Source organism: Salmo trutta, chromosome 28, assembly GCF_901001165.1.
Source record: "Salmo trutta chromosome 28, fSalTru1.1, whole genome shotgun sequence".
Lineage (NCBI taxonomy): Eukaryota > Metazoa > Chordata > Actinopteri > Salmoniformes > Salmonidae > Salmo > Salmo trutta.
Genome location: NC_042984.1, coordinates 40170048 through 40191728, shown reverse-complemented (window position 1 = coordinate 40191728; position 21681 = coordinate 40170048). Strand labels below are relative to the sequence as shown.

At 46.8% G+C, this 21681-nt stretch overlaps 1 protein-coding gene across 3 annotated transcripts in view; it reads right to left on the bottom strand.

The window, feature by feature from the left end:
* Positions 1–21681, bottom strand: part of LOC115166224 (semaphorin-3B) — an 88668-nt gene that overhangs the window by 8327 nt on the left and 58660 nt on the right. For all 3 annotated transcript variants that reach the window (XM_029720044.1, XM_029720045.1, XM_029720046.1), the window contains exons 2-7: positions 13006–13359; positions 12008–12165; positions 8659–8721; positions 1175–1294; positions 903–996; positions 562–681 (exon numbers count right to left, since the gene is read on the bottom strand). In XM_029720044.1, coding sequence (XP_029575904.1) covers positions 562–681; positions 903–996; positions 1175–1294; positions 8659–8721; positions 12008–12165; positions 13006–13156 — 706 coding nt within the window. In that variant the 5' untranslated portion in view covers positions 13157–13359. The remainder of the gene's footprint in view (positions 1–561; positions 682–902; positions 997–1174; positions 1295–8658; positions 8722–12007; positions 12166–13005; positions 13360–21681) is intronic.

The following is a 21681-nucleotide window of genomic DNA, read 5'->3' as shown; positions in this document are numbered from 1 at the left end:
TGTTTTCCAAATCATGCCCAATCAATTGAATTTACTACAGGTGGACTCCAATCAAGTTGTAGAAGCATCTCAAGGAGGATCAATTTAGACAGGATGCGCCTGAGCTCAATTTCGAGTCTCATAGCTAAGGGTCTGAATACTTTCCAAATGCACGGTACATGAGGCATTATATGTGTGTCTCATAGAAAATGTTACCGCATGGTACAGACACAATCAGACACGGGTCGAGATATGCTGACGAATGTTAATTTTCCGAAAAGTATCCGCTACACTAACTTATATAGGTACACACAGACTTTGACATACAGTTCACACACACACACTCTTTCTCTTTCAGTAATAATGTCGGGGTGCGTCACATAGCATGGAATAGAAAGGATCTGCAATTGGAGGGCAGTGTGAAGAACGATGATGCTAATTGGACAAACAGATCAACATTTACAGAATGTTTTTCTGCTGATAGTTTTTGCAGAATGTGTATGGTGCAACACACACACACACACACACACACACACACACACACACACACACACACACACACACACACACACACACACACACCATTGAGCCAGCGTGAGTCGTGTTGTTCGGTGCGAATGGACGGTCGTCCTCCCAGACTGCGGAAGATGGTGAAGTCTCTACCCATGAGGTCAGTGGCCACGCCCGCATACAGCTCATCACCTTGGAGACGGGAGGAGAGGATGACAACATGAGGTTGCTATGGACAACATGAAGTTGCTATGCTACTTGTGTAAGTGACTGCAGTGCCATTTAGAACCACCAAAGGGACCTCTGATCTAGGATCAGATTAACCTGGCTACTTCCCATTCTAAACCGTTAGAGGGTCAAATACTTTTCATCCTCCTATAAGCAACTTCCACCAACCCCGAGGCTGGGCTCACCTATCAGCACCGAGGCTGCAGGGTGACGGGGGTCGTATGGACTCTTCCCTTTCCCATCCTCCATCTTGGACGGGTCGATCCTGAACACGTGGTCCTGGAAGGCGAGAGAGGAAGGAGGAGATGGGGTTACAGGGCAGAGTCCAGCCGTAGACACACAGCAGGTGCTCAGATAGCTGCTCATACATGGTCTCTACTGTGTGGATGAAACAAAGAAAGCCAGGGAATAGTACAAGGACAGATGAGCTGGAGGTGTGTGTGTGTGTGTCTCTTACCTCCATCTTCTGTCCCACCTCTACGAAGGCGCAGGTGGGATGGAAGGCTCCGGTTCCACAGGCGTACAGGTGGGTGCGGTTGTAGTGGTGGACCATCTTCACGTAGTTCACACAGTCTGTCTGCAATGCGAACACATCCGAACACAGCGGTTTAACAATGTCCCTTCTCCCGTCAGTTGCTAGCAGCCAGACTGTGTGTTAAACTTTGACGTTACACCCTCACAACGCATTTAATGACGCGCATTCTTCACATATCGTACACTGTCTGCCTGTAAAACATGATTGTGTTCTCTCCTCCTGTCTCCACCACATTGTGGAGAGGAGAGGAGAGAGGAGAAGAAAGAAGAGGAGAAAAGTAGAGGAAGAGGAGAGAGGAAATGAGAGGAGAAGAGAGAAGAGGAGAGAAGAGGTGAAAAGTATAGAAGAGAGAAGACGAGAAAGGAGAAGAGAGGAAGAGGAGAGGAAGAGGAGAGGAGAGGAGAGGAAGAGGAGAGGAGAGGAAATGAGAGGAAGAGGAGAGAAGAGGAGAGAGGAAATGAGAGAAGAGAGAAGAGGAGAGAGAAGAGGAGAGAAGAGGTGAAAAGTATAGAAGAGAGAAGACGAGAAAGGAGAAGAGAGGAAGAGGAGAGGAGAGGAGAGGAGAGGAAGAGGAGAGGAGAGGAGAGGAAGAGGAGAGGAGAGAAGAGAGGAAATGAGAGAAGAGAGAAGAGGAGAGAGAAGAGGAGAGAAGAGGAGAAAAGTAGAGGAAGAGGAGAGGAGAGAGGAAATGAGAGGAGAAGAGAGACGAGGAGAGAGAAGAGGAGAGAAGAGGAGAAAAGTATAGAAGAGAGAAGACGAGAAAGAAGACGAGAGGATGAGGAGAGGAAGAGGAGAGGAGAGGAGAGGAAATGAGAGGAGAGGAGAGAGGAAATGAGAGAAGAGAGAAGAGGAGAGAGAAGAGGAGAGGAAGAGGAGAGGAAGAGGAGAGGAGAGGAGAGAAGAGGAAATGAGAGGAAAGAGCGTCTGCTAAATGACTAAAATGTAAAAAATGTAAATGTAGGAGAAAAGTAGAGGAAAAGGAGAAGAGGAGAGAAGAGGAGAAAAGTATAGAGAAGAGGAGAAAAGTATAGAGGAGAGGAGAAGGGGAGAGGAGAGGAGCAAGTCAGAGGAATGACGAGCAGACCTAAAAAGGAGCAGAAGGGAGCAGCCGAGAGGGGATCCTGGGCACGGTGACTACCCCTCACGGTGACTACGCCTGACGGTGACTACCCCTCACATTGACAACTCCTGATGGTGACTACCCCTGACGGTAACTACCCCTCACCGGCCTGTCGCCCCCAAAATGGCCCCTTGCTGGAGCATACCAGGGTTCCTAGAAAGTTGGCTCCATGGGCCCAGAGCAGAGAGGGTAGGCAGGGTGGAACACACAGCTCAATGGGCGCTGAGTTACACGTTGTGACTGAGCCACACACAGGGAGGGCTAAGGAGAAGAGGTTTAATGACCCCATCTTACCCCATACACTCCCGTTTAGCCCTACCAGACTGACCAAGGCCTTTACCTCTGATTGAGACATTCAGAGAGGTTAACAACCACCCCCTCCTTCTACTCTCTCCCCTTCATTCTGTCCCTCAGCGCGGCACCAGCTGTTCTGTTTTCCACTCCCCTAATGTAATTATCCATGGGGCCATCCAGCCCAAAGTTCCCCTCTTTCTGTTTCACTCTCTGTTTCTCAGAGCAGGTCATTGGTTCCAGCGTGTGGAGTCCCCCCCCCCCCCCCCCCCCCCCCCCCCCCCCCAGACACCAGCTACTGAACCACACACACAGAGACACACATAGAACGTACGAACGCACACACACACACACACACATCACATCCGTCTGTCCAGGGTCAGGTTTCACCCCTCATCCCTCTGGACCCCCAGGGAACATCGGAGACGAGGTTTACAGAGGGATCTGACACTACACCGTGGAGATATCCCTTCTCTCGCTCGTGTGTGTCGACTGCTCTTTCTGTCAGTGTCTCTGTTTGCCCAAGTCCTGCTATTAACTGGATCCACTCCTTGTCTGTAAATACATGAGTTTTGTGTCTGATTCGGTCCTGTTCTCTGTGATCAGCCAGTGTCAGTGTCCCTCTAGGTCAATCTGAAGGTTTATAAAGCCTGTATCCTTCAGCTAGGGGATTTATGCTGAGAGGAAAAATATCTGAGGAACCTTTTCACCTCACTAAATATAACACACTGAGTAGTCCACGTATCACCGACAAGTGTGTGTGTGTGTTTGCGTGTGCGTGTGCGTGTCACTAAACTTTAAGCCTGTCTGTGAGTGTTTGATGTTGAGCCACAGTTCAAACATGTAATTTTCTGTTAACCAGACATGTCTCTGTTTTCTTTATTCAGTCTCTGTCCCTGGCTGGCTGCCCCGCCCGCCCGAGTGAGTGACAGACACCTTTGTGTGCCCAATGACGCTGCAGCCAAGCCTGGCCCTGCCGGCTCACCGGAGTTCTGCCTCATTAGCCCAGACACACACAGCCCTGCTGCCCTGGCCTGGAGCGAGGGGCTTCCACAGAGCCTGGCGGGGGGGAGGGGGTGGAGGTGGGGGTGGGGGGGTCAGGGCCAATTAAGCTGTTGACAAACAAAGCAGGAGCAGGGCCTCTGTTTATCGAAGAAGGGGGGTACCTCTCCACCCCATCTTTAATGCGCTGCACACCCCGCCACCCTTTCCACATCAAACCACCCTACCCTACCCACCCTCCCTACCCTACCCACCCCAGTGACACACACACACCATGGAGTGCAGAGCGAGGTTAGGCCGACAGGACCGGTGGGCAGATGGAGGGAAGCCTTGATGTGTGGCCATGTGACAAAGGGAGAAGAGCGAGAGAGACCGAGACAGAGACCGAGAGACCGAGACAGAGACCGAGAGAGACCGAGACAGAGACCGAGAGAGAGAGAGAGAGAGAGAGAGAGACAGAGAGAGAGAGAGACCGAGACAGAGACCGAGAGAGAGAGAGAGAGAGAGACAGAGACAGAGAGAGAGAAACAGAGAGAGAGAGAGAGCAGGGGCGGAAATCCTGGGGGGGGCGGGGGGACACGACCCCCCCATCCTGGGAAAAATATGATTTGTCCCCCCCAATACATCACTGAAACATAACTATGTAATTTAAATAATATTAATAATACGCAATGAAAGCAATTGTGCTGATTATAGACACTTAATAGTGAGTTTTTAAGTTTCAAAAGATTGCGACCCCCCCTCCCTTTGCCTCACAATGGTTTGATCCACTGCCAGTTCCTTAGTTTGCACGTAACTGCCGTGAGGTTCATCCAGTCAATCGCGCACACACACACTAGCTGAATATGTAGAGCTAGCGCGCAAATATTAACTATTAAGCTAGCTAGTACCTATTCCATTTATGTGGCGTCGTCAAAGATGGAATCAGCATGCAGATGATGTAAGTTAGTGCTTCAAAGTCCCTCTGATAAGGTTAGCGATAAACTGAAATCCAAACTGAACAGAACTACACTCTCTTCTTAAATATATTTAATGGTCTCGTTGCAAAAGCTAAATTGTCGCAAGGGAACTTTTATTTATTTATTTTATTTCACCTTTATTTAACCCGGGTAGCAAAGATTATAGCAAACACCACTGAAACTGAATTGGTGCTCGCTAGCTTTGCAAATTCAGCTATTGTTGGAAGCCAGCCAATATGAAACAAACTATTAAAATTACAAAAGGTTGCAGCATATGTTGTGTAAATGGTGAACTCATACAGCTGTCAACTCTTGTCATTTTAATCCGTTTCACATTTGCTAGCTACCTTTTAGATCAAAGCCCAAATAGAATAATTGAAGATGATAGAAGCCCATCTACTGTAAATAACCTACACACTGTGTGTGTGTGTGTAGCCAGCCAGCCAGCCAGGTAGAAAAATGGCAGAAAAATAAAAGACGGACATCAGAGTATTTTTCAATACACCAAAACGCAAAGTAAGAACCCTAGTAGCCTAATATCTCAAAGACTAGTTGATAAAATGTTCATAAGAAAGAAATGAAATTCTAATGGAAATGTTTCACAATGATGTCATTAGGCAGAGCAGGCAACAGATGGCACACAGACAGCAGAGTTGGGGACAGATATGCAGGGACAGACTGGCAGAGACAGGGAGTCTCAGGTAAGTTTGTTGAGTCTTTGTTTGGCAACATTATGAAAGGTTCTCAATTTTTTTGACTTGTAAAATAGGAACACAATTGGAAAATGCCATGGATACCCCCACTCTCAACTTAAACTGGTGACTGAACTAAGATTTGTTAAAGGGAATGGTATTGCTGTTGTGATTAGTTGTGTAGTTTTGGGTACCGGTAGTTAGGAGTACGGCAAACACCTTATTTCTTTGGTTCCTCAATATACATTTACCATATTACAATGTAGGCTATGTGTTACAGCACTACTTTTGGTGTCCCCCTCAGGAATTGCTCTTGAGAAAATTTCATGTAATTGTCCCCTCCAAAGTGGATATCAGATTTTCGCCCCTGAGAGAGAGACAGATAGAGACAGAGAGAGAGAGACAGAGAGAGAGAGTAAAGTAAAGTGTCTTTGAGAGAGGTGGAGGAGGGGGAAATTGTGTCAATGTTCCTTCCCAGTGTCAGAATCAGGCTCCTGGCTTCTTAGGTCTGCTCTTCATTCCTCTACCTCTCCTCTCCTATCCTCTCCTCTCCTCTTCCTCTCCTCTCCTCACCTCTCCTCTCCTCTCCTCTCCTCTTCTTTCCTCTCCCTCTCCTCTTTCATCTGGGCTGATATCGCTGCCAGGAAGCCACTCAGTCATAACTAACCATGGTCCACTGATGACCAGGATCACTATGTAATACAACCAAGATACCGAAGGGGACAGTTGATGTCAGACAGAATGGCAACAGTGGATATGAGGATAGGGAGGAGGGAGGAGGGGGATAGAGGGAACAAGAAAACAATGTGGTGGAGACAGGAGGAGAGAATTCAATAATGTTTTACAGTAAGAGTGACAGTCAGGGACTTAGTACAATGGAGCTCTGTGAGAACCAGGGTAGAGAAATCATCCAGGAAACTCCTTTAATAAAGTGAACGGCTAAGAATGATTCGGTTCACAGTGGCATGCTGCTCCCATTTTGACGGTGTTGGAACCACTTTACAGTAGAAGGAAATAGTTCGAAACGAGAAAAAAAATCGAATAAAATCACAAATCACAAAACATAATAAAAATCACAAAACATATAGATTACTTCTGGCAGTTTGGCTGGCAAATGATTTTGCCGTTCCACAATCTCACCGAAGCCGGGTACCATCCATTCTTCTAAGCAATTGCCAAATGAATCCCATGTTTTACCAGACAGTATTTCAAGTTAACAACACCAAAACCTGTTGGCTAGGACTGCAGGCTAAGCAGTCTCGCAGAAAGGCGGCAGTCGTTGAAACAGATCTAACTCGTCCTTGGTGACCTGTTTATTGGCTGTGTGAAGTGAGAGCCGTATATTACTTTGACTCTTAATGAGCTGAGCTGCCGGGTGTTTCGGCGGCATCGGGCTGTGTGAGGAATCATCCCGTGGAGAACGGAGCCTGTTTTGTCTCGATGAGAGAGGGAGAGGGAGAGAGAGAGAGAGAGAGAGAGAGAGAGAGGACGAAGAGACTCCTGGTCTGGGCCATAAAAATAAATAAGTGTCTTTGTCTCTCTGGGAACGGTCGAGCGCAGGAGAGCATGAGGGGAAAAAGTGACATGTAGAAAAAGAGGGAAGGAGAGATAGAGAGAGAACTTAGTAACAATTGTGTCTTCCCCCGCCCTCCAGAGACACACACGTCACTATAATCAGGGTCAAGAGTGAGGTCGCTGTGGGTGTGTGTGTGTGTGTGTGTGTGTGTGTGTGTGTGTGTGTGTGTGTGTGTGTGTGTGTGTGTGTGTGTGTGTGTGTGTGTGTGTGTGTGTGTGTGAATCTCTCATGTGACATAAGGACCTCATAGTCAGCTAAACTCAACACCACCCTGAGAGGTTATGGAGTCACACAGAGAGACAGACAGACAGGCAGACAGGCAGAGACACACACACACCATCTATACCACAGGCCACCTTTTTTTCAAGTAAAGCCTAAGACCTTTCAGAATGAATCAGAACCTCACCTCAATCTTTTAGCGGAATTAATTAAAGAGAAAGAGAGAGAGAGAGGACCAACAGCTGTGTTTCATTCAGACCCCCCCACACGTCCTATCAGTGATGCTCAGTGTAGTCAGACTGTGGCTTTACTTAAACACCAAGGACAGAGCCTAGACCCAGGAGACCAGATAATGGCTTTCACTCTGACACTGCCTAAGCCACACAGATACACACACACAGACGAATGCGTGCACGCGCTTCACAGACACACACTGACGCCATGGCCACAGTCACAGACACCCACTGACGCCATGGCCACAGTCACAGACACACACTGACGCCCTGGCCACAGTCACAGACACCCACTGACGCCATGGCCACAGTCACAGACACACACTGACGCCATGGCCACAGTCACAGACACACACTGACGCCATGGCCACAGTCACAGACACACACTGACGCCATGGCCACAGACGAATGCGTGCATGCGCTTCACAGACACCCACTGACGGCATGGCCACAGTCACCACATGATATTAGGAAAAGGAGGAGAAATACAATGAAAGCATATATCTTCACTTGCTGCATTTCCTATACGTATTACCTCTTTTCATCACACACACACACACACACACACACACACACACACACACACACACACACACTGTTCTTCAGGTGAAACAAGAGCCAGTGGTGCACTATGAATGGGGCTCGTTGTCTGTCTCCTCCAGCTGTGTAATCAGACTGATGAGGAGTTTCTGTACTCCAGAGCTACACACACACACACACACACACACACACACATACCACCAAGCACATCCACGCAAACAAACTAACATGCATATACTGTATGTGAATACATACATACACACTCACATACTGATACACAATTAGCTTTAAGTGAGGGAGATAGATGAGTGTGTAAAGTGTACATTTGGGTGGTCTGAGTGGCCTGAGGACTTTGTAGGGTGGGTCAGTGGAGCCCTACCCTGCCCTGCACCCAGAGGAAGGAGTGCTAAGGCCCCAGGGCCAGATAACACAAACAGCCCAGCCTACCAACCCTTTACAGTAGTTCACTGGAACATAGCACACACTGCGGTGACTACCACTTCCTCTCTATATGACTGGGTGGAAGACAAAAGGAGGATTGGGAAATCCATGTGAGATGTGTCTGGATACACTGCGGATTCAGCTGGGTGGTGATACTGAATGAGAGTGGTGTTGGGAAGCTGGTTTAGTTCAGTGTCACAGGAAAAGATGGACAGTCTCTCTCTGTGAGATTCAGAATATCATCATAAACAGGACTTTGGGAAAGCAAAGTATTTCAAAAGCTGAAAAGAAAGTATTTCAATTGTAGTAATAGTATCAGCGTTTGTTACTCACGTTGATGTCCTTTCCTGCCCAGTTACACTCCTCCCTCCAGTCCACTGGGGCCGGCCAGTAGATCTAAAACACAGAGGTCAGAGGTCAGGGGTCAAGGGAGGCAGCAGGATGGAGGTATGTCTGGGGTCGCGACCTCGAGTAGGAACAGGCCCGCCCGCCACCCTCAGGGAAATGTTTCTAAAGGAGCTTTCCTCCTCCTCTCTATCTCTCCTCTCTTCTATCTCTCCTCTCTTCTATCTCTCCTCCTCTTTATCTCTCCATCTCTCCTCTATCTCTCCATCTCTCCATCTCTCCTCCTCTATCTCTCCATCTCTCTCTCCTCTCTATTTCTCCTCTCTCTCCTCCTTCCTATCTCTCCTCCCTCTCTCCTCTCTCTCCTCTCCTTTATCTTTCCTCCTCTCTCTCTCTCATCCTTTCTCTCTCCTCCTTCCTATCTCTCCTCTCTCTCCTCTCCTTTATCTCTCCTCCTCTCTCTCTCTCTCTCTCTCTCTCATCCTTTCTCTCTCCTCCTTTCTATCTCTCCTCTCTCTCTCCTCTCTCTCTCCTCTCTCTCCTCCATCTCTCCTCCTCACTACCTCTTCTTTTTTCATCCCCGTCTCTGCCACCATGGTGGAGCTGAGTATCCACATGTCACGCCGTAAAAAAGCACACGTCCAGGAGCAAAAACAGCTTTAATGACAGGAAGCAAGCCACATGTTCCAGTGTGAAAACACATTGTAAATCACATCACACCAAATCAACAGAGTCAAACAATCTTCTCTGCACTCATATTTCTCTGGCCTGCAAGAACGTACAGACCCTGTACAGTGCGGGGTTAAAGGGTGCATGTTAGGTCGGTTATAGTCATTAAAACTCATTTTTCCAACACTCCACAAATTTCTTGTTAGCAAACTACAGTTTTGGCAAGTCGGTTAGGACATCTACTTTGTGCATGACACAAGTAATTTTCCAACAATTGTTTACAGACAGATTATTTCACTAATAATTCACTGTATCACAATTCCAGTGAATCAGACTTTTACATACACTAAGTTGACTGTGCCTTTAAACAGCTTGGAAAATTCCAGAAAATGATGTAATGTCTTTAGAAGCTTCTGAAAGACTAATTAACATAATTTCAGTCAATTGGAGGTGTACCTGTGGATGTATTTCAAGGGCTACCTTCAAACTCAGTGCCTCTTTGCTTGACATCATGGGAAAATCAAAAGAAATCAGCCAAGACCTCAGAAAACAAATTGGAGACCTCCACAAGTCTGGTTCATCCTTGGGAGCAATTTCCAAACGCCTGAAGGTTCCACGTTCATCTGTACAAACAATAGTACGCAAGTATACATACCATGGGACCACGCAGCCGTCATACCGCTCAGGAAGGAGACGTGTTCTGTCTCCTAGAGATGAACGTACTTTGGTGCGAATGGTGCAAATAAATCCCAGAACAACAGCAAAGGACCTTGTGAAGATGCTGGAGGAAACGGGTACAAAAGTATCTATATCCACAGTAAAACGAGTCCTATATCGACATAACCTGAAAGGCCGCTCAGCAAGGAAGAAGCCACTGCTCCAAAACCGCCATAAAAAGCCAGACTACGGTTTGCAACTGCACATGGAGACAAAGATCGTACTTTTTGGAAAAATGTCCACTGGTCTGATGAAACAAAAATAGAACTGTTTGGCCATAATGACCATTGTTATGTTTGGAGGATAAAGGGGGATGCTTGCAAGCTGAAGAACACCATCCCAACCGTGAAGCACGGGGATGGCAGCATTATGTTGTGGGGGTGCTTTGCTGCAGGAGGGACAGGTGCACTTCACGAAATAGATGGCATCATGAGGAAAGAAAATTATGTGGATATATTGAAGCAACATCTCAAGATATCAGTCAGGAAGTTAAAGCTTGGTCGCAAATGGGTCTTCCAAGTGGACAATGATCCCAAGCATACTTCCAAATTTGTGGCAAAATGGCTTAAGGACAACAAAGTCATGGTATTGGAGTGACCATCACAAAGCCCTGACCTCAATCCTATAGAAAATGTGTGGGCAGAACTGAAAAAGCGTGTGCAAGCAAGGAGGCCTACAAAACCTGACTCAGTTACACCTGCTCTGTCAAGGGATTGGGCCAAAATTCACCCAACTTATTGTGGGAAGCTTGTGGAAGGCTACCCGAAACATTTGACCCAAGTTAAACAATTTAAAGGCAATGCTACCAAATACTAATTGAGTGTATGTGAACTTCTGACCCACTGGGAATGTGCTGAAAGAAATATAAGCTTAAATAAATAATTCTCTCTACTATTATTCTGACATTTCACATTCTTAAAATAAAGTGGTGATCCTAACTGACCTAAAACAGGGAATTTTTACATGGATTAAATGTCAGGAATTGTGAAAAATTGAGTTTAAATGTATTTGTCTAAGGTGTATGTAAACTTCTGACTTCAGCTGTATGTGTGTGTCTGTGTGTGTCTGTGTGTGTGTGTGTGTGTATGTGTGTCTGTGTGTTTGTGTGTCTGTATGTGTGTCTGTGTGTCTGTGTGTCTGTTTGAATGTCTGTGTGTCTGTGTGTCTGTTTGAATGTCTGTGTGTCTGTGTGTCTGTTTGAATGTCTGTGTACGCACGTGTCCACGTGTGTGTGTGTGTTAGATGCCATGTTAGGGTCTGTGATTCATATGTCAATGGACAGGTTGTGTTAAAGTCTGTGTGTTATCCTGTTCAGTCTATCAGGTGCTGGTAAATCTGAGGCTAGTTACCTCATCCAAAACATTATAGAGGACCACTACGGAAATAATCAGTTACTAACCTTTTCCTGTCAAGTAATGGGAAACATCAGGCATCACAGGACAGCAGTGTGTGTGTATGTGTGTGTGTATGTGTGTGTGTGTGTGTGTCTGTCTCAGCGCGTGCCCGTGTGTGTGCATGTGTGGGTCAGAGAGGTGTTGACAGGTTATCAGAGATTGTGTGACCCCCCCCCCAAATCGCCATGGTAACCCCTGACCCCAATCTCTGCTCTGAGTGGATGAGAGCGAGATGAGATCCATCAGTCTGTCAACACAGCTCTGACGTGCTAAATCACCACTAACTCACCATAACGTAGCGTGGCTCAGAGCCCTATCTTATCCATACCATCATCTACCACAACATAGACATCTGAACGTTATCATAGCATCACATTCTTTACACACTGGATCGTGGAACCATCCACGTATGTATGTCAAACAACACAGAAATATTCATGGCAAAACTTTTGTTGAATATCATGAAAATATCAAAATGAGGACATTCACTATTGCTCGTGTGAACACATTCACATAGCATACGGTTCATTGATTCATTGACTGACAGGCAGACTGACCTTGTGCTCCTGCTTGGCAATGTTATCCAGGCTGAGCGACAGCAGGAAGTTGCGTGAGCCCACGAAGAGCCGTCCCCTCTCCTCGTCCAACAGCAGGGCGCTGAAACAGCAGGAACGCTCCAGCTCGAACCGACGCACGCCGTGGAACTGCTGCAGCTCTGAAACACAACACACCCGCGGCGAGTTATACACACATCACGTTAAAACAACACAAAATGTCTAAACTCAAAACTTCATACGCCATGACATTTAAGTGTTTTTCATAAGAGCAACTTTTCCAACGCTTATGTTGATAAATGAGACCCAGTATTATCCAAAAGTTATACAGTTTTATACAAGTCCATATAAATGTTTTATTTGGCTCTACTGCCAGGGTCAGACCAGGACAGAGGTTTCAGTAGTCAGAATGGTCTTTGTTACAGCTTTAGAATCAGCTGTCTCAGCCGGGCTGAGTGGGGCTTATAAGATCTAGAGGAGTGAAGCCTCCTTTCCTTTCCTTTCCTATCCTCTACTCACGCCTATCCCTAATCTCCTCTCTATGCTGGGGAACCCTGTGAGTGTTCCACTGTAACCGTGGAGACGGGGATATCCCATGGTTTAATGGCCCATGCTCCAAACTGGGCCTGTGTCACTGGATATGAGCAAGACTACAGTAGCTACTTTCCTGCTAGACTTACATCTCTCTCTCTCTCTCTTCTCTCTTCTCTCTTCTCTCTCTCTCTCTCTCTCTCTCTCGTTGCATTTGTGTTTTGAGCATGAAGGAAAAGGGCCTGGATTGTGCGGGTTTGATCGTCATCGAGCTGCCGTCTTACGTTGACGCCGCCACTCACGAGACAGAACCCAACACTGCTCCAGTGAGCCCAACACTGCTCCAGTGAACCCAACACTGCCCCAGTGAGCCCGGTCAAGAACAACACTAACCCCACATGCTCATAAACGCATCCAAGGTGTTTGTGAAAAGGACATGCCTGTAGAACTGGAGGGTAGCGGGGCCTTACCTTTGTAGGAGAGCTTCATGCGAGGGGAGGACGAGGAAGAGGAGGAGGGCGAAGAGGAGGCGCTGGTCTTGGGGATTCCGCTGGATGAGACCTGGGAGGCCACGAGGAGCAGGGAGCCCCACGTCGTCATCATCGTCACTGCCATCATCATGGTGTCCTGGGGTTGGCACTAGCCTGGCTGGCTGGGGTTGAAATGGGTCTGGTTGTTGTCGTAGCAACGGACGGCTAGCTCTCCTCTCCAAACGGATGTCAGCCTTCGGGCGTTGTGCGGCGTTCCCCCGTTCTGCGTCTGTCGTACCGCGCACCTCTCAGCTCCAACGGGACTGAAGAAGCTTCTCACAGTGGCACTGGAACCTAAAAATAACCAAGCAGAGAGGGACTCGTTAAAAAGCAGGCTGGACAACGTACATCACTGCCTCTCCTTCCCTCCTATCACCAGGAGGTAATTTTAGCCAGAGAGGCTAATGGCTGATGCCCAAGACCACTCCTGTTAAAGCCTCTATAAAGACCAGCTGTAATCGCTTCACATTACAGGACGCCATCCCAGGCCCATCAAACACCCAGCCCCGGTCACCTTTATGGGGGTAGGGAGTGAGGAGGACGGGGGAGCTGGAAGGGGTGGAGGGCCCCTGAAAGACATGTGGGGTGTGATATGTGGGGTGGCCCAGTGCCATGCCCGCTTTAATCTCCAACACAAGCGCCCGCTCTGTGGCAGTGCCAAACCCTGGCCGGGATGGCATCTTGTCTTCTCATTCCTCTCTGTCTCTGCTATCCAAACTGACTTCTCCTCATTACCGGCCAGCACTAATGAAGTGCACTGCAGATGAATGGGCTGGTCAAAGTGATTGGGTGCTTAATGTGATATGTGTGTGTATAGACAGTAGCTTACCAGGCACACATACTGTACAATACACATTCTCACAGGCTTACAGTGTATGGACTTCCACACTCACATGCACACACGCAGGCACACACGGTCTTGTACAGCTAACCTTGTGGGGGGGGGACACACAATTCAGTCCCATTCAAAATCCTATTTTCCTTAACCCCTAACCCTAACCCGTACTCTTACCCTAACCTTAACCCTAACCCTAAAACTAACCCTAGCTCCTAACCCTAACCCTTAATGTAATTCTAACACCAATTCTGATCCTTAACCCTAAACCCACTAGAAACAGCAATTTACCTTGTGGGGACTAACAAAATATCCCCAGTTGATCAAATGTTGGTTTGTTTACTATTGATGTGGGGACTTCTGGTCCCCACAAGAATAGTTAAAAATGTCCACACAAGCACAAGCTCACACACACACACACACACACACAATCAAAATCTTTCCCCTCTTTGTCCTCTGACAGCGTTTATTTCAGTGAACATACCGTAGCCTACTTCATTACAGCACCTCAGTAACCTCCCTGTTGGCCCACCTTCACTAATACAGTATGACTCTCCCTGTCCTTCTCCTTCTCATTCTTTCTCCCTGTCACCCTCCATTTTTCTTCTCCTTCAATCTGCCTCTCTGCCTCTCTGCATCTCTCCATCTCTCTTTCTCTCTCTCTCTCCATTCCCCTCTCTCTATCGATGAGCAGTACGGCGGTGGGTTCAGAGGGAGAAAGAGAGAGGGGAGGAAACTCAATCATGTGCAGTTCTGAGGAGCTCCAGTCTCTCTGTGGGTCAGTGAGGAAGATGTTAAAACACAAGTGGGGCCCGGGCCCCCGGGAGATGGACGGTCGGTGGCCTCATGCTTCCAGCACACGGTCATCTGCTGCTCTTCCCCATATCTAGTTCCCCCGAGGCTCATCACCAGTGGCCAGGACATATTGAAGTCATCAACCGGACTAATGTGGACCTGAACTCTGAATCACTGTATCTCTGGCTCTGCCTTTTACTTTCTGTTGGAGTGTTTCCCCCTAAGCCAACCCCATCAGGCTTGGCTTACACAGGGGGTTGACCTTTGACCTTAGGGGGGTAGGCAGGGAGTGTGGTCCCAGTACAGACCGTTTAACTGATGGGAGGGATGGAGAGCCTGCCAGATGGTTAGTTCATGTATCCACAGGCCTATCTGCTGACAGGTGAGCTGGAGGCCTCTGTGTGTGTGTGTGTGTGTGTGTGTGTGTGTGTGTGTGTGTGTGTGTGTGTGTGTGTGTGTGTGTGTGTGTGTGTGTGTGTGTGTGTGTGTGTGTGTGTGTGTGTGTGTGTGTGTGTGTGTGTGTTGGGAGGTGGAATATTATTCTGAATTTTTCTCTATTATCCACTCAGCAAGCCTTCAAGGCCGCAGAGACACGCACACTGTTCTTCAGGCTGCCTGACAGGTTTTTGCTGCAGTCATTAATTTTTAAGACACATATCCTAGAAACTGTCACATTCTCTGAGCGTACCCTCATGTGTCTGAGGACAGAGTTGATACAGGTCCATGGAGGGTCTACCTGCCTTCCATTCCCTTATACATCACCTCAGTCCTCTCTATAACGAAGCTCCGAGACAGTCCTAGAGCACTGGCGAGCAGATGAACACACAGGCCTGTATCTGAGTCCCAGTAGCTCTCAGGCCTGTATCTCAGTGCTATATCTCAGTACTGTATTACAGTCCTATATCACAGTCCTATATCTCAGTGCTATATCACAGTCCTGTATCACAGTCCTATATCTCAGTGCTATATCTCAGTCCTATATCACAGTGCTATATCTCAGTCCTATATCTCAGTCCTATATCACAGTGCTATATCTCAGTCCTATATCACAGTGCTGTATCTCAGTCCTATATCACAGTGCTATATCTCAGTCCTGTATCTCAGTCCTATATCACAGTGCTATATCTCAGTCCTGTATCACAGTCCTGTATCACAGTCCTGTATCACAGTAATATATATCAGTGCTATATCACAGTCCTATATCACAGTCCTACATCACAGTCCTAAATCACAGTCCTACATCACAGTCCTACATCACAGTCCTGTATCACAGTCCTGTATCACAGTCCTATATCACAGTCCTATATCACAGTCATATATCTCAGTGCTATATCACAGGCCTATATCACAGTCCTATATCACAGTCATATATCTCAGTGCTATATCACAGGCCTATATCTCAGTGCTATATCACAGTCCTATATCACAGTCCTATATCTCAGTCCAATATCACAGTCAAATAACTCAGTCAAATAACTCAGTCCTGTATCAGAGTCCCAGTAGCTCTCAGGCCTGTATCTCAGTGCTATATCTCAGTATGTTGAGTTTCCTGTTTCCGGTCACAACTTGCAGACTTGTTTACGCTGCTGTGCGTTTTTGTTGCCGTTTTTACTTTGCTACCTGACGGTTTTTACTTTTTCATTACCGTATATTTTTACTTTTTCCCTCACTCAACTTTTTTTTCATTCAACTTTCCTACCCCGGAGGTTTTATCTGGACATGGTTCATCAGGACTTCAAACAGCCGAAGCTAAGTAACATTAACATGATGCCTTCTAATTGCAGTCGTTATACTCATAATATACAGGAGAACGATCGCCTTACGGCAAGGATAGCTGTGCTGCAAGCCCAGCTTCAGACGCAATCGTTAGGCAAGGGTCATTTCAGTGTAGGAAAGGATGAAACAGCGTCTGTGCCACCAGCAAGTACAGATAGTAACGTTAGTATAAACCCCCTCGCACGGTCCCCGCAGCCGGACATCTTTCTCATGGCGTCTGGAGGGAAACGCTGTAGGAATGCTCAACCGGTGTCGCTTATTCAGCCGACAGAAACTTTCAACCGGTTCTCCCCGTTAAGCGAGTCGGAGTCGGAGGCCGAGACTTCTCTGGTCTCTGCCTCTCCCGTTGTGGGGTCTGAGACGCCGACGGCTCCCACCATTAGCTCTGACAAATTGAAAACCCTAGTCATTGGCGACTCCATTACCCGCAGTATTAAACTTAAAACTAATCATCCAGCGATCATACACTGTTTACCAGGGGGCAGGGCTACCGACGTTAAGGCTAATCTAAAGACGGTGCTGGCTAAAGCTAAAACTGGCGAGTGTAGAGAGTATAGAGATATTGTTATCCACGTCGGCACCAACGATGTTAGGATGAAACAGTCAGAGGTCACCAAGCGCAGCATAGCTTCAGCATGTAAATCAGCTAGAAAGATGTGTCGGCATCGATTAATTGTCTCTGGCCCCCTCCCAGTTAGGGGGAGTGATGAGCTCTACAGCAGAGTCTCACAACTCAATCGCTGGATGAAAACTGTTTTCTGCCCCTCCCAAAAGATAGAATTTGTAGATAACTGGCCCTCTTTCTGGGATTCACCCACAAACAGGACCAAGCCTGGCCTGCTGAGGAGTGACGGATTCCATCCTAGCTGAAGGGGTGCTCTCATCTTATCTACGAACATAGACAGGGCTCTAACTCCTCTAGCTCCACAATGAAATAGGGTGCAGGCCAGGCAACAGGCTGTTAGCCAGCCTGCCAGCTTAGTGGAGTCTGCCACTAGCACAGTTAGCGTAGTCAGCTCAGCTTTCCCCATTGAGACCGTGTCTGTGCCTCGATCTAGGTTGGGCAAAATTAAAAATGGCGGTGTTCGCTTCAGTAATCTTACTAGTATAAAGACCTCCTCCATTCCTGCCATTATTGAAAGAGATTGTGATACTTCACATCTCAAAATTGGGTTACTTAATGTTAGATCCCTCACTTCCAAGGCAGTTATAGTCAATGAACTAATCACTGATCATAATCTTGATGTGATTGGCCTGACTGAAACATGGCTTAAGCCTGATGAATTTACTGTGTTAAATGAGGCCTCACCCCCTGGTTACACTAGTGACCATACCCCCCGTGCATCCGGCAAAGGCGGAGGTGTTGCTAACATTTACGATAGCAAATTTCAATTTACAAAAAAAAAAACAATGACGTTTTCGTCTTTTGAGCTTCTAGTCATGAAATCTATGCAGCCTACTCAATCACTTTTTATAGCTACTGTTTACAGGCCTCCTGGGCCATATGCAGTGTTCCTTACTGAGTTCCCTGAATTCCTATCGGATCTTGTAGTCATAGCAGATAATATTCAAATTTTTGGTGACTTTAACATTCACATGGAAAAGTCCACAGACCCACTCCAAAAGACTTTCGGAGCCATCATCGACTCAGTGGGTTTTGTCCAACATGTCTCTGGACCTACTCACTGCCACAGTCATACTCTGGACCTAGTGTTGTCCCATGGAATAAATGTTGTGGATCTTAATGTTTTTCCTCATAATCCTGGATTATCGGACCACCATTTTATTGCGTTTACAATTGCAACAAATAATCTGCTCAGACCCCAACCAAGGAAGATTAAAAGTCGTGCTATAAATTCTCAGACAACCCAAAGATTCCTTGATGCCCTTCCAGACTCCCTCTGCCTACCCAAGGACGTCAGAGGACAAGAATCAGTTAACCACCTAACCGAGGAACTCAATTTAACCTTGCGCAATACCCTAGATGCAGTTGCACCCCTAAAAATTAAAAACATCTGTCATAAGAAACTAGCTCCCTGGTATACAGAAAATACACGAGCTCTGAAGCAAGATTCCAGAAAATTGGAACGGAAATGGCGCCACACTAAACTGGAAGTCTTCCGACTAGCTTGGAAAGACAGTACCGTGCAGTATCGAAGAGCCCTCACTGCTGCACGATCATCCTATTTTTCCAACTTAATTGAGGAAAATAAGAACAATCCGAAATTTCTTTTTGACACTGTCGCAAAGCTAACTAAAAAGCAGCATTCGCAAATGGAGGATGGCTTTCACTTCAGCAGTAATAAATTTATGAACTTCTTTGAGGAAAAGATCATGATCATTAGAAAGCAAATTACAGACTCCTCTTTCAATCTGGGTATTCCTCCAGGGCTCCATTGTCCTGAGTCTGCACAACTCTGCCAGGACCTAGGATCAAGGGAGATACTAAAGTGTTTTAGTACTATATCTCTTGACATAATGATGAAAATAATCATGGCCTCCAAACCCTCAAGCTGCATACTGGACCCTATTCCAACTAAACTACTGAAAGAGCTGCTTCCTGTCCTTGGCCCTCCTATGTTGAACATAATAAACGGCTCTCTATCCACCGGATGTGTACCAAGCTCACTAAAAGTGGCAGTAATAAAGCCTCTCTTGAAAAAGCCGAATCTTGACCCAGAAATTATAAAAAACTATCGGCCTATATCGAATCTTCCATTCCTCTCAAAAATTTTAGAAAAAGTTGTTGCGCAGCAACTCACTGCCTTCCTGAAGACAAACAATGTATACGAAACGCTTCAGTCTGGTTTTAGACCCCATCATAGCACTGAGACTGCACTTGTGAAGGTGGTAAATGACCTTTTAATGACGTCAGACCGAGGCTCTGCATCTGTCCTCATGCTCCTAGATCTTAGTGCCGCTTTTGATACCATCGATCACCACATTCTTTTGGAGAGATTGGAAACCCAAATTGGTCTACATGGACAAGTTCTGGCCTGGTTTAGATCTTATCTGTCGGAAAGATATCAGTTTGTCTCTGTGAATGGTTCGTCCTCTGACAAATCAATTGTAAATTTCGGTGTTCCTCAAGGTTCCGTTCTAGGACCACTATTGTTTTCACTATATATTTTACCTCTTGGGGATGTCATTCGAAAACATAATGTTAAATTTCACTGCTATGCGGACGACACACAGCTGTACATTTCAATGAAACATGGTGAAGCCCCAAAATTGCCCTCGCTAGAAGCCTGTGTTTAAGACATAAGGAAGTGGATGGCTGCAAATTTTCTACTTTTAAACTCGGACAAAACAGAGATGCTTGTCCTAGGTCCCAAGAAACAAAGAGATCTTCTGTTGAATCTGACAATTAATCTGGATGGTTGTACAGTCGTCTCAAATAAAACTGTGAAGGACCTCGGCGTTACTCTGGACCCTGATCTCTCTTTTGAAGAACATATCAAGACTGCTTCAAGGACAGCTTTTTTCCATCTACGTAACATTGCAAAAATCAGAAACTTTCTGTCCAAAAATGACGCAGAAAAATTAATCCATGCTTTTGTTACTTCTAGGCTCGACTACTGCAATGCTCTACTTTCCGGCTACCCGGATAAAGCACTAAACAAACTTCAGTTAGTGCTAAATACGGCTGCTAGAATCCTGACTAGAACCAAAAAATTTGATCATATTACTCCAGTGCTAGCCTCCCTACACTGGCTTCCTGTTAAGGCAAGGGCTGATTTCAAGGTTTTACTGCTAACCTACAAAGCATTACATGGGCTTGCTCCTACCTATCTTTCCGATTTGGTCCTGCCGTACATACCTACACGTACGCTACGGTCACAAGACGCAGGCCTCCTAATTGTCCCTAGAATTTCTAAGCAAACGGCTGGAGGTAGGGCTTTCTCCTATAGAGCTCCATTTTTATGGAATGGTCTGCCTACCCATGTGAGAGACGCAGACTCAATCTCAACCTTTAAGTCTTTACTGAAGACTTATCTCTTCAGTAGGTCCTATGATTAAGTATAGTCTGGCCCAGGAGTGTGAAGGTGAATGGAAAGGCTGGAGCAACGAACCGCCCTTGCTGTCTCTGCCTTGTCGGTTCCCCTCTTCCCACTGGGATTCTCTGCCTCTAACCCTTTTACAGGGGCTGAGTCACTGACTTACTGGTGTTCTTCCATGCCGTCCATGGGAGGGGTGCGTCACTTGAGTAGGTTGAGCCACTGACGTGGTCTTCCTGTCTGGGTTGGCGCCCCCCCCTTGGGTTGTGCCGTGGCGGAGATCTTTGTGGGCTATACTCGGCCTTGTCTTCGGACGGTAAGTTGGTGGTTGTAGATATCCCTCTAGTGGTGTGGGGGCTGTGCTTTGGCAAAGTGGGTGGGGTTATATCCTGCCTGTTTGGCCCTGTCCGGGGGTATCATCGGATGGGGCCACAGTGTCTTCTGATCCCTCCTGTCTCAGCCTCCAGTATTTATGCTGCAGTAGTTTATGTGTCAGGGGGCTAGGGTCAGTCTGTTACATCTGGAGTATTCTCTTGTCTTATCCGGTGTCCTGTGTGAATGTAAATATGCTCTCTCTAATTCTCTCTTTCTCTCTTTCTTTCTTTCTCTCGGAGGACCTGAGCCCTAGGACCATGCCTCAGGACTACCTGGCATGATGACTCCTTGCTGTCCCCAGTCCACCTGGCCATGCTGCTGCTCCAGTTTCAACTGTTCTGCCTGCGGCTACGGAACCCTGACCTGTTCACCGGACGTGCTTGTTGCACCCTCGACAATTACTATGATTATTATTATTTGACCATGCTGGTCATTTACGAACATTTTAACATCTTGACCATGTTCTGTTATAATATCCACCCGGCACAGCCAGAAGAGGACTGGCCACCCCTCATAGCCTGGTACCTCTCTAGGTTTCTTCCTAGGTTTTTGGCCTTTCTCAGGAGTTTTTCCTAGGGAGTTTTTCCCAGCCACCGTGCTTCTTTCACATGCATTGCTTGCTGTTTGGGGTTTTAGGCTGGGTTTCTGTACAGCACTTTGAGATTTCAGCTGATGTACGAAGGGCTATATAAATAAATTTGATTTGATTTGATACTGTATCACAGTCCTATATCACAGTCCTATATTTCAGTGCTATATCACAGTCCTATATCACAGTGCTATATCTCAGTCCTGTATCACAGTCCTATATCACAGTGCTATATCTCAGTGCTATAT